Raw genomic sequence first — 17,524 nt, 5'->3', positions numbered from 1 at the left:
CAAACCATATTAAATCCCAACAGTTCCAATACCTTGTTCTCCTATTCGATCTGATTGATTAGAGTTTGCTCGTAATCATGAGGTGTGAAGAAAAGTGGTCAGGTAACTAAGAGAAAATTGTCAAGCAGAAGAGAAATGATTTTAAATGTTACGTTGGATTTATAAATTGAAAAATAGATTGAAAAGTTCATCTTGACCTAAAAAAAGTGGGTTCATTTTGTTAGTGACTGTAATAGGAGCGTTTCTGGAATTGCTGATTAATAATCAGAGTACAACTGAATACATTGAGCTGCAGCTTCCATGAAAGGTCAAAACACATTGAAACTACTCGTAGATACTCGAAACAGAGTAAAAAATGATCTTAAATTAAAGGTGCAATACATCGCAACAGATGTACATGCTGCAGAGGTTTTTACTAAGGGGTTATATCAAAGCAGCTTGGATTTCAAAGCGTTATGGGCATGATAATGGAAGAGGAAGGCTAATTGTAGATAAAAAATAAAGAATTTTGAGTTTAATGTGAGTTATTAATTGTTATTTGTCACGATTTATACTACAGAATAATGATTATTGTAAAATCCATAGCCTGGACCGGGCAACCACAATACTTCTTAGTCAATATGTGGAAAAAATGTTCTGTTTCCCTTTTTATGTATTATAAAGGTCTCTTATTTTAAATAGATCATATGTTCACATACGTGGATTTAGTGAACCCGGAATTCTATAATTAAACAGTTTGGAACCGATCTTAGAATACTGTTACAAATTATATTTAAATAATATACCTGTACGGCTGCTATACCAATAAATGAATTTAGTATCGAATCGTAGATGTGGGGATCAGAAGAATGTATTATTTCCAGCAAATTAATTCCTTTAGGTAGAAGAACTTCGTGGCAATGATTTATAGCTTTTGCAAAGATTGGTAACTGCATAAGATCAACGCCCATTCCAGGCCACTGAGAACCCATTCCAGAGAATAAAAACCACACAGGTTTCTTTTCTCCTGGATTATATTGCTGTAACGTATGAATAATTGATTATAAACTAAATAATTGTAAAGTTATTAATTTTCAAGAACAAATTTTAAAAAGCGTAAGGAAATTTGATAGTTACACTTATTTTGTATTCCTGTTTAACAGGTGTATTAAGTAACGCACATCCTCTAAAGTAATGTCCTCTTATCCCCGATTTAAAGACACCATTTGCTAGTCTAATGAAATTCTCGTTAAACGGCATTGCCTCAACCTGTAAATGAACAATTTTAATTTACAATAGTTCTGCACACTAATTGAAGCTATAATTAATGACAAATCTTGTTACCTTTTCAATAACAGTTTCTAAAAGTTTGTCATTCCTTCCTGACATTAGTAACAGCCAAGGTGTATTTGAAGATGATTGTTTTAAATTGCATTCAATCTTGGGACTTTTTTTGATAATGGCATGTCCATAACTGCCGGACAGCCCTAAACTGCTTATTCCAATTATATTTCCACTTAGAGGGGTTGGTTCAGTGACTACCTACGTAGACATTACCAGAGAATTCTCATTCAGTTCATTGTAGTCTTTCAATCACAAATGAAATTTGATTTTTTCTTTTGCTTTTGGATTTTTTGGAGAAAAAAAGCTGAACCTTTTTTTATGCATTTTGATCTATTTTCAACGCATTTTCCATATTTCACTTCTAGAGTCTAATAATTTTTTTATTATGGCAATTGAACACAAATGTAATTCATTTACTTCTGATTTTAATTTACATTTCGGTCGTACAAATGTAAACATTTACACCTTTTACTAAATCCCTGGTTATTTAACAATTAAACATTTACTTTAACAGAGCAAAGAAAATAAAAATAACGGAGTCCAGAAATTTAATGAAGAATGTTTTGTTAAACAGAAAATACTTATAAACATGATATGTTATTTCATAATATGACAGTTACCAAAATAGATACCATTCATACTTCATAGCCAGTCATGTAATAACAAGTTACTAATTTCTTAAGGTACATTAAATTTGACAGTATTCTACTATATTTTCTATAGCAAATAATAGGAATCCGCATAAATACATTTTTTTATCTCATAGAACATTAAATGCTACAGAAAAAAATACTGGAGTATTTAATTAAATATTTTGTACAATGCGTTTACATTTTCTATTATATTTTAATTGAACCCTTGCTGAAAGCATCAATTCATCAGTGTACTCCTTAACAAAAACTTACAGTTTAAAATGTTAAGTATAAGGGTTGATTAAACGCCAAAAGGTACACAAATCAGCAAGTACCCAACATTTCATTAATACTTCATTAATATTTAAGTAATTCTACTGCATTAATTTTCATTAATAAGTTATTTTTTAGAATTTATTAGATGTCACAGACCCTTATGCTGGCCATTTTCGTCTACAAAATATATGTTCAAGTAGCACTGTAGATTGACTGTAATATCTAGTTATCTATAATAATGAAACTATTAATTACAGGTTAAAAAGAAAAACGTTACAAAAAATAAAAAAAAATTATGAGGCTAAAAAATTCAAAACTTTTTTTTAAAAGAAACTTCACCAACATACATCAATGATTTTCAAAAATCGTCGGTTTAAGTTCATTCTTCGATTAAAGTAATTGTTATTTTATGAAGTAGTCAAACGTTTATAATAATTATCTGGCTTTATCGCAAGTAACATAGTTTTCTTCAATTACATTCTCAATGTAGGTATTCATCCCACAATGTTGTATATATGTAATATAAAGTAAATAAGATATGCATATTTTTAGGACAGCTAATTATTCCAGTATTTTACTATAAGTAAAATTAGGAGGTCTAAATTAAATTACAATCGAGAAATCAATAATTGTTGTTGAATAATCTACTTGTTATAACTGTGTGTTATTTGTGCTCTCGAATATTTCGGTAAGACGAATTCAAGACAGTAGCCTACTCTAACTTTGTCTTTTTCTACTTTAACATGCAGGTACATATATGTGATTTATCATAATTATAACAAAAAAATATTATAAATGAAGTGGCCAGCATAAGGGTCTGTGACATCTAATAAATTCTAAAAAATAACTTATTAATGAAAATTAATGCAGTAGAATTACTTAAATATTAATGAAGTATTAATGAAATGTTGGGTACTTGCTGATTTGTGTACCTTTTGGCGTTTAATCAACCCTTATACTTAACATTTTAAACTGTAAGTTTTTGTTAAGGAGATTTTTGTACCTTTTGGATAGATTTTCCTTTTTGTCTATTTTACAAAGTTACATATCTGCTTTACAGATTTTTTAAAATTTGGAATAAGCAATTCTATAATTATAACCTGATAAGGTGTTAAGTCGGAACCGTAACTACCACTGGAGAGATCTTTTTAAAGAATGATTATAGTTGCGGTCCCCCAAACCATCCCCAATAACAATGTTTTTGAAAAAGCGTTTTGAATAACATAGGAAGGTATTTGTACGTAAATAGCAAAATTAAACTGCGATTTCAGTACTTCCTTTTAAGAGGAGTAAGAAAAATAAACTACGATTGCAGTACTTCTCCCTAAAAGGCAAAGATTTTTTAATCGAACGACAATTCATTGATTTAAATCGGTTCACTCATTGATAATTTAAACGATTGCCGTACTTCCTTTTAGTAGGTGCAAGAGCATCAGCAACGTAGAGGAGCTTTAACCACTTATTCGAGCTGAATTTTATCAAAATCGTACTAAGCGTTATAGAAATATTGATAATAATAGTTTTAGAAAGGGCCTTATTTGGGTGGGGCGAACTCCCCTCCTTATGAGGCCCGGCGTCGAGACTTTTAAAGTGCAAATCTGTACAAAATTTCGATTCGAATGACACTTCGGTCGGTTCACGTGTCGATAATTTGAAACGATTGCTATACTTCTCCTTAACAAGTGTAAGAGCTGATCGCCGCTTTAATGTTACGTAGGGGAGCCCTAACCCTATCATCCTACCAAATTTTATCAAAATCGGGCCAAGATTTACAGAGAAATTAGTAATAATAATTTTGGAGGGGGCCTTGCATAAAGAGGGCTAACTCCTCTCCCATTCCATGTATAGGATCGAGACCCCCAAAAGGCACATCTACATAAAATTCCGAATCGAATGACACCTCACTCATGAAAATCGGTTCACGCGTTTAGGCGCTACGTTGTTTACAAAAAAGGTAACAAGAACAAGAAGAACAAGAACAAGAACAAGAACAAGAACATTTTTTGAAAAAGCCGTTTTTGCTCATTTTCGGCAACTTTTTTCTCTAAACCTATTAAATCTGGGTCGTTACAAAACAAATACAGTGATAAAGGAGGGTTTGCCCTATAATTTAAAGAAAATTTGGGAATTTTATCTTTTATAGAAAAAGAGAAAAAAATTGTCAAAGTTGGGTGTTTTTCAACGTTACGCTTTTTCGTGCAGTTTTTGACGATCAACCCTTATACAACTGTCCTACCGGACAGTTTTAATTTTCGTGCACTTTTTGACGATCAACCCTTATACAACTGTCCTACCGGACAGTTTTAATTTTCGTGCAGTTTTTGACGATCAACCCTTATACAACTGTCCTACCGGACAGTTTTAATTTTCGTGCAGTTTTTGACGATCAACCCTTATACAACTGTCCTACCGGACAGTTTTAATTTTCGTGCACTTTTTGACGATCAACCCTTATACAACTGTCCTACCGGACAGTTTTAATTTTCGTGCACTTTTTGACGATCAACCCTTATACAACTGTCCTACCGGACAGTTTTAATTTTCGTGCACTTTTTGACGATCAACCCTTATACAACTGTCCTACCGGACAGTTTTAATTTTCGTGCAGTTTTTGACGATCAACCCTTATACAACTGTCCTACCGGACAGTTTTAATTTTCGTGCAGTTTTTGACGATCAACCCTTATACAACTGTCCTACCGGACAGTTTTAATTAAAATCCTTTCTTTGCTAGAAGCTTGAACATTATTTAGGATTATGTATTTACTATTTGGATGTTAATGAATTTTAAATACTCACTTTTATCTGGCCAGTTAATAACGCTGAGACGTGAGGATTTGGCGAAGAATAATGAATATTTGGAGGAATGATGCCAAACTTGAAAGCCATCAACACTTTAACGATTGACATAAGACCTGAAGCTGCTTCTGTATGGCCTATATTACTTTTGATACTTCCAACAGCCAATGGAGTTTTTCGGTTTTTGCACATTACTTCTGATATCGAGTTTAATTCTAATGCATCTAATTTCTTGAAACCAGAGTGTCACTTCAGTTATAGATATTAAAAATAATGTTTAGTTACAGCAATGTTCGAAAATAATACTAAAATGGGAAAGGTAATAAGCTAAAGGTTGACGCAATGAACGGTCACTCCAGAGACCCGGTATGATGAAAGAATTCACTTGATAATTTTGAAAGCCTACTTTCAATTAAAGCAATAGAAGAATTGCTCTTACTTAATTATTGTGTTGTGCTTACAGAAAAAATGATAATTAAGCAAATCTTAAAACGAAAATTATATTGTTGCTGAAAAACATCAATGATTTTTAATTGTTTAATCTTGAGTTTAGTTTCAAGGTTTGCCTACCTTTCAGCTGACTCGATAAGCATTTATTATTAAGAATAGCGCTAGTATGCATTGTGATAGAATACTTTTTCTTTAAATGCAAAGATGGAGGATTTAGTTACTCATTTAACTGCGTCTCGAGAGCAGTTTGCCAAAAACGACCTACCTGTAATCATTTGTATTCAAACATTTCAAGTCAGAGTCTTCGCGGAAGAACTAATCACTATTTTTTGATAATAAAAATTACTAAAGTCATGGCTACAGAAAAAATTTCAATATTAAAGACGATTCTATTTAACTGTCATCTGAAAAAGATAAATTTATGTTTTAACTGAAATTAATGCGAGATATATCATCATAAGTTAGAGCGGTTAGAGGCTAGACCTGCAAAGCTATTATACATATTGTGGTACTGGGTTCGATTGCCGGTCCAGGCCTTGGATTTTATTTAATGTATATTACGAGAACTTGATAGTAAAGTATGTTTGCTAATCCGTCCACGACACATAATTGGGTAGTTAGCACAAAGCCCCGCCTGAAAAATAGCCTTTACTTTTTTTTTAGATTATCGTAAGATTTGAAATTTATCTTTGAATCTTACTTACTTTTGAAGCACTACCGTTCGCTTCTAAGTAACATACTTCCGATGGATCAATATGTGCTTCCTGGTATACTCTGAATAATAGGTCTTTATATATCTCTGAACAAAAGTCAGTAAACGGAGTGTTACGGACTCCGTAATTACTTGTAAGAACATTAACAATAGTTCCATAAGAACGCTTCGCATCTTCTGCTCTTTGCAAGAAGAACACGACACATCCTTCTGATCGGGTGTAACCATCAGCTGTAACAAATATACGTAGTTTTATTTGGCAACAAAAATTCTCTTTTTATTTAACTTAACTTTTCTTAATTTATTTACCATCTGCACTGAAACTCTTGGTCTTGCCATCGTTATTCAATCTGCCCATTGCTTGATAATGGAAAGACATTTCCGATCCAAAAATAAAATTACCTGCACCGACTAGGGCCGCTGAACAAAGGCCACTGGATACTAACTGATGAGCTTCCTGAAGAGCTTGCATACCTCCAGACCAAGAGTCCTGTATGACGAAACTTGGCCCTAACAAAATATTTCAATGAATTTTATATATTAACAGTCTCTTCGCGGATGTTAATTGCAAAGAATCACCTTACCAAAAATTAGGCCATCAATTAAATAATTACCACTTAAATTGAAAAAATATGATATTCGATTAGCCTGCATTCCTCTGTTTTGACCAACCATTCCGGGACCTACTACTTTAGTAGACATTACTATTGAAAATTCAGTTTCACTAACTGCAGAAGACATTATAACCGCGGTGTTGGTACCGTTCAAGTCGAATGGGTTGACACCTAAAACAATATGACTTATTTATATCTAATAACGAGGCATCTGTAAAAGAAATCGAAGCAATGAGAGAGCTGTATAGTATTTATGGTATCCTATATATCAGAGTAATTTGGATTGAAATGGTTAGTTTGTTTGCCAATCCCACAGCACTAATTCTAAGACAACATTCGATTTTTACACTGAATCTTTTTAGTTTGGTTAGTAATTTAAAACGGTTTCCGTAAAGACGGTAAAGAACATGACATGTTTTGTCATTACTTATTTTTAAAAAAATCTTCCGAAAAATCAATTCTCACCGGTGTTAACATCTGGTTTAAAAACCTATGGAGTTGAGAGGTTAGTTAATTAGATCGCTGTTATCCAGTTACTGCCTTTTTCAAAAAGTAATTTTAAGTCAGGTCTAAAATGAATTCTTAGGCTCTAATTTAATTCCTAATTTAGATTCGACGCCTCCCTTGGGAAGAAGCTGTACGTTGACGACAAGTGAACCCACCGTGCACCGAAAAACATGTCACATCAGTCCTATAGCATTGAAGAACACCAAAATAAAGTTACCTTAATAATCAAGTTACATGTACCTGCAGATTAAATTGAATAGCTTTAATTTTGAATAATTGACTCTATTTTACACTTACCTGCATCGCAGATTGCTTCAAATGAATACTGCAAACATTGTGTGGTTAGGGGGTCTGTTAAGTTATACAGAACTTTATAAATGCCAAAATAATTGTTGTCTAAGGCGAACGGATGCTTTAATTTTCCAACGAATTGTGGTACATCCACAAGCTCTAAAAAGTTAGTAAAATAGTTCAAATTATTCAAAAAGTATTTGCAAACTGCAAACTATTATAATTTTTTCAAATACCTGAATTCCACGCTTTTAGCTTTTCAATCATCTCTTTCTTATTAAACAACTTCAATTCCAAGTCGTGTATATCTTCACAGCCTGGAAAAATGCCACCCATACCAGAAATAACTACGTCGTACTTTTGCGGAACCATGTCTGCTTTTTAATATAATTAAAGTTAGTGCACGTCCACCTAAGGAAAAGAAAAATTACTCCAATAACGAAAAAAATTAGTAAAAAGCAAAATTTTTTTGCCTTTGGCATCGGCATTCATCCAGCGGCATGTACTTATATCTACACTTATATGTACTTACATCTACTTATATCTTATATCTAAATGTACACTCTCAAACATCAATAGTGTAATCAAAATTCTAAAGTACCTCTAACTTACGTCTAGTTACATCTACTTATTCTAATTCTATTACAACGTAGGTAGTACCCTCCAACAGAAACCATCGATAGAAGTACTCAATTTTCTTACCAACGTGACCTCTCTTCATGTTCTTTTCTTCTGTTTACACCGTTTCAAGACTTTTAATGGTATAGACTGCAATGGATTGTAACACATAAATCTTGCTTGAGAAAAAGATGTCCTCGTACTGACTACTGAGGGTTGTCTCTAAATCAGGGATCATCAAAGTGGTTGATATCGTCTCCTGCGGGTCGATATAATAAAAGTAGGAGTCGAAGAATGCCCCTTCGATCTATTCAATCGTAGATTTATTGACAGCAACACAGTATGTACGATTTTCGATTTACCATTGGTAATTACCATATAATAAAATGTTAGAATGAAAAGTCATTTGCAACATGAAGTGTTTGAATTGACCTTAAAGCAAAGATCTTTTTAGTAATTTAACTATGAGCAAATTTTGTAAGAATATAAACATTATGCAAAAATAAGGGAGGAGATTATTGGATTCCAACGCGCAGGTCCCGGGTTCGAATCCACCTGCTGACCCTTAGATTTTCTCTTCCTAGGAGCTTCTTACAGCTCATTGTCTGGTGATGGATAGTTGTTGTCTGTAACGAGAGAACTCTGTCCGGTGGCCGGCAGTGCTCTGAAAAAAGCTTCGAGCGCCAATAATCTCAGATGTTGACGCGCCTTAAATCATAAATAAAAAAAAAATTACTCAAAAATATTCAAAACTTTGTAATGCAGCATTTCCTTTTTTAATTGCAATCCCAAGCTCGTAAGTGGTTGAATCTGGCTTCAGTTATGATAATTCTTTTTTAACAAAGCGGGGAAATAAATTGAATTTTTTCAAGAGTATTTAAAAAAAAAGTACCCCCCTCGTTTTTGGGAGAGTAATTTGCCTTCTGGATGTAAGTGCTATGATTCTTAAAAAAACTGTAGAAGAAAGAGAAGAATCAAGAAAAGGGACAGCGATGCTAATGAAAAAATGCAAGATGGCCTCAGGATATTTGGAAGATCTCATTCAGTTACTTGGAAATATTGAGAATAGAGGGTTTCCGTTTACAAATTTTAGAAATCAAAGAAACAAGCAAAATGAAACCAAGAATGGATAAAGTTATAGATAATTTACTTTCTACTAGTAGGCTAGTTAGTTTTTGTGGTATATGTATTTTATAAATTATTTTGATTGCCAATTGTCAAGGTATTTATCAAATTTTTCGACGTTTAACTCAGTAGGTTGGATCAAAATTATTAATGCACTAGGATTTACATGATATTAATTATTAGGCAAGAGGGTGACAAGTTAGAAACTGACACTAAATGGCAAAAAAGAAGAAGTTTTTTACTCACTTTTAATCAACTGATTGATCTGAATTGAACGACGCTAATTACGCCAAGGTACTAATCTACGAGGTTATTTAGAAGTAAGATATACCTACTTAAGTCCATTGTATGTTAATTATTATTTCCTTAATTTCCACAATTACATAAATTTAATTATGAAAAACTTCTTGAATATTAAATTGAATATCTGAAATACTACTGCAAACAAATATACTTTTACGATTAATCTTATGAGAGGTACTGTTCCTCTATTTTTTTGTCCAGATCAAAATAGAAAAATATGTAGCCTTGTTTGTAATAAAATGTTTAAATAATTGATCCACTTTCTATTTTTACACTGAGCCATTATTATATATCATTAAGTTCGTCAAACTGAGAAAATAAGATAGGACATCAGTACCTCAGTTTAATTACTTAGTGATTACTTGAACCTGTGTGGCTGTGAATAAAATTTTAAAATTGAAACTAAAATAATAAATTTGGATACTTATACAAGTTGATTTATATTTATATTTTAATTTTACTACTAGTTTAAAAAAAAAAAATTAAGAAAGACTACTTCTTAATTAAATAAAGTTCCTTTTTAAACTTCAGGGGATCAAATCATGTAATTTAGTAACGCGCAATACAATTTCATATTTCATACAGTGGTAAGGAACAAAAAAAATTGTCGCAAATGCTTGCAAAGGTTAACATTTTTATTCAAATTAATAATTACTAAAACCGTCATGAATGTTTTAGTCACAATCAATTACACGACAGTGAATATTACATTTTTGTTTGCTTCATTTTAAAAAATTTAATACATTACTTACTTTACAAGTACAAGAAAATTTTTAGGTTGCAGTGGATTTGGCTTTATTATCACTTCTCGCAAAAATTTAAATCTAGGATTAAAACTCTTTTCTATTGGGCAAAAAAGTGCTCTATGTACACAATTTATGAACTCAAATTATTAGTCACATGCGTCCCCTTCAAATCAATTTGAGATTTTGTATCGAATTATTACTGTTTTATACGATATATTATTTTATCACTAACAGAAAAAAGGCAGTGAACACTAATGAGGTTTTACAGTTGCAGTCAAGTTAAATCCAACCAAAAGTAAATGTTGCAGAATTGACAATGTTTCAAGACAACATAATACAAATGGAAAAGGTATAAAGCGATACCTCAATAATACGCCTAGGAAACAATACTTCTCGAGAAAAAAGTAAGGACATGGCTTCTACAATCGCATTGGACCAGTAGATTTACTCGCGAAATTCTGAATCATCAAAGGTTGGTTATTCATCAGTTGGCGTAGAGATTTTTCATTCACTTATAAAGTTTCAAACAAGGCAGAAAAGTTTGTAAGCGGATGACGAATCTCACCAAACGGATGAACAACTTCTTATGAAAGATGAAATTAGATACCGGTCAGAAAAAGAAAACTCTGACGGTAAAATCAAAAATATCTAACACTAGTTCTGTATACTTAACTACACTTTCAGAATGGGCCATGTTTTCCTTATATTTTAGTTTGGTGTAACAGGAAAATTTGATGTTATGAAAAAGTAATTTCTCGAATTTTCTCCGATTGGGTTTTCATGAATTTCAACATCTACGGCAACTAACTAGATTAACCGTATTCAACATTTGTTTCAAATAATCTTCGGATCTTAGGTACACACTTATCGGCAGATCAGATACTGCTTTTCCGTCGCGTTTTACAGATTTTTTTTTTATCAAAAACCTAAGGATACAACTCCTTACAGGAAAATAAAATAAATGTTGAATTGGGTAAAATATATTTAGAGAACATAACATGATCCAATGAAATTTTGTTCTCTAACTAATTGTAAAAAAAATAAATAAATAAATAATAATAATAAATATAATAAAACCAAAGTAAATTGTTTAGTGACTAATACATTTTACATAAATATAAATTCATGAAACAATATTGTAATGACAAAATAAATATATTAAGAATTGAAATCTAGAGAGCCAGTATTACAGACGATCCACTACTTCCCAAATGTTATGTTACTTGTGCAGCCCATCGCTTGCATTGGGTACAATCCCTACCAGAAGTAACTCTAAAATTCAGATGTGCCCAAAAAGCTCGTCGCAGATGTGATTATTTTGTGAGGACTACCCTGCGCAAACAAATAGAAAATAATTTATCATAGTATATTGTATTAGTATATTAGTATATATATTGATCGTATATTTTTTAGTTTCTTTAAATATTACGAACTATAAAGTGCCACTATTGGTATTCGATTTAATTCAAATTTGGAATTTTACTTTTCTCTTTAATTCCCATTATTATCATACCTTAACAGTAATAGCAATTTATTGATCTTAAAATGATAGTGTAAAATTAAATTAAGTATTGAGTGCAAAATTAAGTTATTGAGAGTATTTCAAATAATAATTCTTCATTAAATTGAGTTTTCTTCATTTAGTTTATCACATTAAAAACGTAAAGTAAAGTAATCGCCTATTTTTTCAGGCGGGGCTTAACGTCCAACTACAAATTAGGTGTCGAGGACGGCTTATCACATTAATAAAGCAATCTTTAATCTAAATGTTTTATAATAAATGAATTACAATTATTCAATGGCATTAATTCACTTTCATCAAAAATAAAGTTCGTGTCAAGAGAAAAACTGGGCATTCTCATCAAAAAGAAGCTATATATATAGCTTCTTTTTCATGTTAGACGCATTATATATATAGAAAGTATAATTTACAGCCCTTCTGATAAGGCTGAAAATATTTACAGCAAGTGAATCACTCTTCAGACCGTGGGCAGCAGTTTTATACTCAAATGGAATAAATTCGTTTATTACTTTGGCAAGTTCAGGATCATCTAACATTTCTCTGTTATCACGTGAATCAGTTGTATTTATTATTGGAGAAAGTTTACAGAACTGAAAACCAAATGATAAACGTAAATTTGGTCAAGGCAATAATTAAGAGTTTTTTGATTTTCATAAAATTATTTTCTTGATATTTATCAATGTAGGTATCGCAAATTAATAATTTTTAGCACACAAATAGTTAGGTTTCAATTTCACACATAATACTTGAAAATATTGGAAGGGTAGAATACCCCCTATTAGTCTAACAAGACTAGTTCAACGCTATTCAAGCTTGTCTAGGCGCCTATAACTGCTCCTCCCTCCAAGATTTACAGCCCTTTGGACAAATTGGACAATATCCATTACACCACTTTGAACTTATCATTAACCAGACCATCCTTTAATAATGGAAAACAACGTAAAAGAATGAAAAACCTGAAATTGGGACCAAATGACTCAAACAGCTGCCTACCTAGCAAACCTTATTTCATTGCAACGCCGCGTGAAATATAAATATATTACAATAAACAATATACAATAAATATATCAGTAGAACAGTTATAAAATCTTGGAGGGATTCCGCTAAGTTTTCTCTATGATTCTACAACACTGTATCAAGATTGTTAAAGTATTGCGAAACAGTATCTTACCTTATTCTGACCACTTAAGTTTACAATCAAGAACTCACTGATGAAATTCACCAATTAAGTTTTTTCAAAAAAAGGAATATTACAAAGCTATGGTGGTTTTAGTTTGAAGAAATAAATTTCTCCTGCGACCAAACATTCACTTATTAAATTCCCTTTGCAATAAAACTTAAATAGTATTCAATCATTGCCCTGTAATACTATCAGTGACCCAGGTCTTCCTAATATTCTCTACTTTTTAAAAAGTCAGCTGGTTAGAAAAAAAGTACCTGTTTAAAGTTAACTTCTTCTGAGTCCCTGGAGCGGTAGATAGTACATTTTCCATTAAATTTTTCATCACCAGCAGTATATTTCGAGCTAAACAACAAATATTTTTTTAGGATGTTTAACGCTTTTCTTATATCTTCTCTTTCATTTTCTTCTTTAACAGAATTTTGAACAACAAAGTCAAGTTTTTCTTTCCAATCTGGTATTAGCGACATTCTTTGCCTAATCTGCAATAATTAATGGATAACAATAAAACATGGCCAATAACTGGAGATTCAATAATTGTATTCACCATAATATGAGGAACTGCATGTAGAGCCACTTTTCACTAAAAGAGAAAAAATAATGAGAGAAGAGTTAATGCGAGGAAGAATGAGTGATAAAACGAAGGGCGCTAAGCAATGAATGCTAATGTATGAAGTTCTATAGAAATTTTAATGATTAATGAAACGAAAACAAAGCGAAAATTCTGTCAGTAACTGATGAAGAAAATAATATTCTAATTATTTTATATAAATAATTCAAATAAGATTCATGTTTTACAGCGCAGAAAGACTTTATTGATTAAGATAAATAAATATAAAGTTCTACAGGAAATGTTTGTAAAATTCAAATGATTTTTTTTTGTAGCCTTAGGTTCCAAGGGAAAAAAGTTTCATATAAATGTTATATATCTACTTGCAAATAATTAATACACCAAGATACAGAAAATTGTTGGAGCAGCGTTTGAGAAAAACAAAAAAAATAGATTCAGTAATGTGGCATTTTCAGTTGGCTGTTACAACGAAAGGTTCTTTGTCGTGGACCTTGTTAGCAACTAGATGAAATATCGAATTCGATCACTGCAATACTCAATACTCAGTTTTTTGTTGTGCTCACCACATTAAATTCATACTCTCTCTTTGCACGGACAATTTAAAAAATAAAAATAAATAAATAAACACACATTTTCTCATATTTAGAGGGTCTGAAAACTTCTATTTCCTACTAAAACTAAAAAAATAAAAATGTGGTGATTGCAAATATTCCACTTATTATGGAATAAGACAATTATTTATATTAACAACAATTTTGACACAAGTGTAATATTGGTGAAAATTGTAAATTTCAATATACAATTCTTGTTAGCAATAACTTGTTAGGTGAATGCGGTCATTAGTATTCATCTGAGCACTTTTGTCGAGAAATAGTCTAAAAATTGTATTAAAATTAACAATCAAATAACAGATATTACCTTGAATGGTAGATTGATATATTTTTTAATAAGACTATCGTCGCCCATTTGAAGTATTCTGAAGGCCCACTTTTGTAAAGAATTTGAAGAACTGTTCAGTAGTATTAGTAGTACGAGTTTACCATCATTTTCTAAATATTTTGCTAAATTGAAGGCAATAGCACCGCCCCAGTCATTGGCTATTATTGTGAATACATTAAATTTAAAACGCTTCATATCCTGGAAAAAAGTAAAAACAATATTATTGGCGCAAAAACGAAAAATTCAATGTAACAAACAATTGTCTATGGTATTATACATCAATTCGAACATTTCATTTAAATATAACTTACTTCATAAAGATCTTTGGCTATAGAATCTATATCGTCAACTTCATGAGGTAATCTTGCCTCATAAGTAGAATAAAACAAGTCTAGAAATTAAGTTATTCATTTCATTTGGCTTCAAACTGGGAATAACAAATATCGGATCTACTTCTCTATTATACTTATGTGGCGCACACTTAGTCACTGTTTCTACGAAACAGGCTTTTGGCACTAATTTCTTCTGCAATGCTACTAATTCTGTGATATCTTTTGGCAACCTCTTTAGATAATTAGTACGAGTACTGGGTTCTGTCAAAACATTACAGTGAACACATTAAAAATAGGAAGTTGTTACAGAAATTCATTTACCAGTGACGAATACGTTGAACTAATTTATGAGGGAGCAAATACGCATAAATAAATATAAGTATTTCAAAAAAATGTGTGGTGCTTATAATAAGTAAAGCAGTAATCAAAGAGCTTTAGGCTTTGAGAAGATAATGAGTTATGAAAGCCTTTTGTCTAGGGTTTTAGAAAGAAAGAAAGGAGATATGAGAATATTTATTTGAGACTTATGACCACCAAAATTACATTGAGACTAATAAAAGGATTTGTGATCCTTTTTGAGTTTTTACTTAGTTGAAACAAAATCAGAAGTGGGATAAACCAAATAAAACTATTATTGGGATTTTTCTATTTATTTGTGGTGCAGTGTGGATTTATTATTATAATATTTTTGTACTTTAATGTATTTTTGTACTTGCATTTGTATTTTAAAATTTAATTTAAACTACGCCATTTAATTTGATCAAATGAAATCAACTGAAAAATAAATATGCAAATTTCGCGTTGTAGAGGTGAAGTCGGAGGCAGAATAAACAGTAAACATAATTTGGAAAAATTATCCAACTTTAAGAACTTCTTAGACCAATACTTCCAATCATGTTTATCCACTGAAATGGTCGAATTCGAAGGTCGAGGAATTACTGACTCTTCCAAAGACTGGCTTTGATAATATAAAACTTCTAATTGCACGAGCTGAATTAAAGAAACCAACCATGATCTGAGTATCAATCAATACGCAGAGCCATCAATTTGATTGCTGGAGTGATTAAAAAAAAAATCATAATTTACTTTGAGCGTGAAAGCGAGTTAGTTCAACTAGCGACACAAATACAATTTGAAAAATTAAAAATTATTTTACCTATATTTTTAGATCCAACATCCTCAAATAGAATTACATCATCATCTCTACTGTTACTGACAATACGGTCTAGTTCTGGTAGAATTACATGCGCTTTTATTATCTGGGGGTCACAAGAAATAGCAAATGCAGGAATATTATCTTTACTCCTTAATTCACAGACGGTCTCTCCACCACTTCCAATGCATAACAGCCTTATGTTGCTGTCTATCTCTCTGAATGTATTATCTAGGTAGATTATTTCTTCTTCTAACATCTGAGAAGTAGGAAACATAATTTAAGTATATGAAGCGCTTGTACTTGTTGAAGATGTTTTTTTGTACAAATTGATGGAACTGTACAGTTGAGGTGGGGCTTAACGTCCAACTACCAATTAGAAATGTGGACGAAGAGAGGAAGAGCGTACTTTATTTTATGATTTTTTTCTAATAAATAAGTTGCTACAAGAGGGATACGAACTAGGGATCTCCCACTTAAAAATCAACACTATAAATACAAATCACAACCTCTACGCCAGCCACTATGTTATACTTCTATGCATATATAATACTTATATACATCGACAGAGAGAACGGGAACACTTTATACACATTCAATTTTCGCCTAAATACTACTTACTCAAGGTCACACCATTTATATCTATAAAGATATAAACCAGCCAACTAGAATTAAGCATGAAATTAACCAAGATGCCAAGAGTAGATGGGTTTCTTGTACATTTTCAAAATATAAGTGATAAATTTGGTTATCTTAAGTAAGTCAGTTATTTATTATTTGTTTGACGAGAAAAAATATAATCAGCCAGTTGTTTGTTGCCACAAACAGAAAGCCGTGCAAACTGTAAACGAAAAATCATTTAGATCAAATTGTATAAGCCAGAGGTCGGCAACGTTTTTAATGTAAAGAGTGAAATACTAAATTAAAAATTCATGGCGGGCGCCAACTATTTTTCGAAAAATGGAATTACTGATTCTAACGGTAGAAAATTTTGAAATCTCGACGAAAATTCGATTATTAATGTATCAATGGTTTTTATGTACGATGTAGTGTCAAATTCATCAACACTCAAATTTAAATTAATTTTCAATTATTCGTTTGACATTTTGAAAGTGAGACAAGGAATTTTTCAACAAATGCGCTTTTAACAATTCCAACTTACATTTGAAAGAATTAAATGTGCTAATCATATCAGCAATATGGGAACTCTTTTTTTCACTCGGCATTGAAATAATAAGTACGTTTTCTTTTCGATGAGTCCATATTAGGGATGGCATAAACCTGTGACAAACTCTCTTGATCTATGCTCTCTTGTGTACTGACTACTACTGACATGATTGCTCAGTTCAACGCGTAAGCGCGTCACCGTTGACGTACAGTAGATTCAAGGAATTTTAAAATTTACGTTTTGAATTTCTTGTCTAAATTAAC

The 17,524-nt window shown here is 31.6% G+C and overlaps 3 protein-coding genes and 1 long non-coding RNA gene across 4 annotated transcripts in view; 1 reads left to right on the top strand and 3 right to left on the bottom strand.

Annotated features, from left to right (window-relative positions):
- The window catches only part of LOC141453935 (fatty acid synthase-like), a 30,278-nt gene extending 23,536 nt beyond the window's left edge, over positions 1-6,742 (bottom strand). The window contains exons 1-6 of the mRNA XM_074127564.1: positions 6,502-6,742; positions 6,185-6,423; positions 5,031-5,261; positions 1,324-1,521; positions 1,117-1,248; positions 786-1,019 (exon numbers count right to left, since the gene is read on the bottom strand). Coding sequence (XP_073983665.1) covers positions 786-1,019; positions 1,117-1,248; positions 1,324-1,521; positions 5,031-5,261; positions 6,185-6,423; positions 6,502-6,664 — 1,197 coding nt within the window. The 5' untranslated portion in view covers positions 6,665-6,742. The remainder of the gene's footprint in view (positions 1-785; positions 1,020-1,116; positions 1,249-1,323; positions 1,522-5,030; positions 5,262-6,184; positions 6,424-6,501) is intronic.
- LOC141453937 (uncharacterized) lies at positions 889-5,537 on the top strand. The gene is made up of 3 exons (XR_012458318.1): positions 889-1,026; positions 1,838-2,006; positions 5,045-5,537. It is a non-coding gene; the product is annotated as an uncharacterized lncRNA (long non-coding RNA).
- Positions 6,743-7,383: 641 nt separating the features above from the next.
- Positions 7,384-7,999, bottom strand: LOC141453936 (fatty acid synthase-like). Its single transcript, XM_074127565.1, has 2 exons — positions 7,841-7,999; positions 7,384-7,763 (listed from the first exon to the last, which is right to left on the bottom strand). Exons 1-2 carry the CDS (start codon positions 7,974-7,976, stop codon positions 7,576-7,578), a joined length of 324 nt encoding a protein of 107 aa, XP_073983666.1. The 5' UTR covers positions 7,977-7,999; the 3' UTR covers positions 7,384-7,575.
- A 2,248-nt stretch (positions 8,000-10,247) lies between these two features.
- On the bottom strand, positions 10,248-16,658 carry LOC141454556 (uncharacterized). Its single transcript, XM_074128927.1, has 5 exons — positions 16,097-16,658; positions 14,920-15,201; positions 14,588-14,806; positions 13,356-13,580; positions 10,248-11,728 (listed from the first exon to the last, which is right to left on the bottom strand). Exons 3-5 carry the CDS (start codon positions 14,801-14,803, stop codon positions 11,669-11,671), a joined length of 501 nt encoding a protein of 166 aa, XP_073985028.1. The 5' UTR covers positions 14,804-14,806; positions 14,920-15,201; positions 16,097-16,658; the 3' UTR covers positions 10,248-11,668.
- Between the last annotated feature and the right edge of the window lie 866 nt (positions 16,659-17,524).

Source organism: Rhodnius prolixus, unplaced genomic scaffold (assembly GCF_049639745.1).
Source record: "Rhodnius prolixus isolate KJV_2025 unplaced genomic scaffold, Rpr scaffold_9, whole genome shotgun sequence".
NCBI classification, from domain to species: Eukaryota; Metazoa; Arthropoda; class Insecta; order Hemiptera; family Reduviidae; genus Rhodnius; species Rhodnius prolixus.
The sequence above is the reverse complement of the archived record's forward strand: the minus strand, read 5'-3'. Positions and strand labels throughout refer to the sequence as shown.

What these genes read in the sequence shown, in the direction of transcription:
- LOC141453936 (XM_074127565.1), bottom strand. Translation starts at nt 7,976, where the DNA reads ATGGTTCCGCAAAAGTACGACGTAGTTATTTCTGGTATGGGTGGCATT. An exon ending in GCTAAAAGCGTGGAATTCAG is followed by an intron (nt 7,764 to 7,840) that starts GTATTTGAAAAA and finishes CTAACTTTTTAG; the next exon opens with AGCTTGTGGATGTACCACAA.
- LOC141454556 (XM_074128927.1), bottom strand. Translation starts at nt 14,803, where the DNA reads ATGAAGCGTTTTAAATTTAATGTATTCACAATAATAGCCAATGACTGG. An exon ending in ATATCAATCTACCATTCAAG is followed by an intron (nt 13,581 to 14,587) that starts GTAATATCTGTT and finishes TAATTATTGCAG; the next exon opens with ATTAGGCAAAGAATGTCGCT. An exon ending in AAGAAGTTAACTTTAAACAG is followed by an intron (nt 11,729 to 13,355) that starts GTACTTTTTTTC and finishes TTGTTTGCGCAG; the next exon opens with GGTAGTCCTCACAAAATAAT.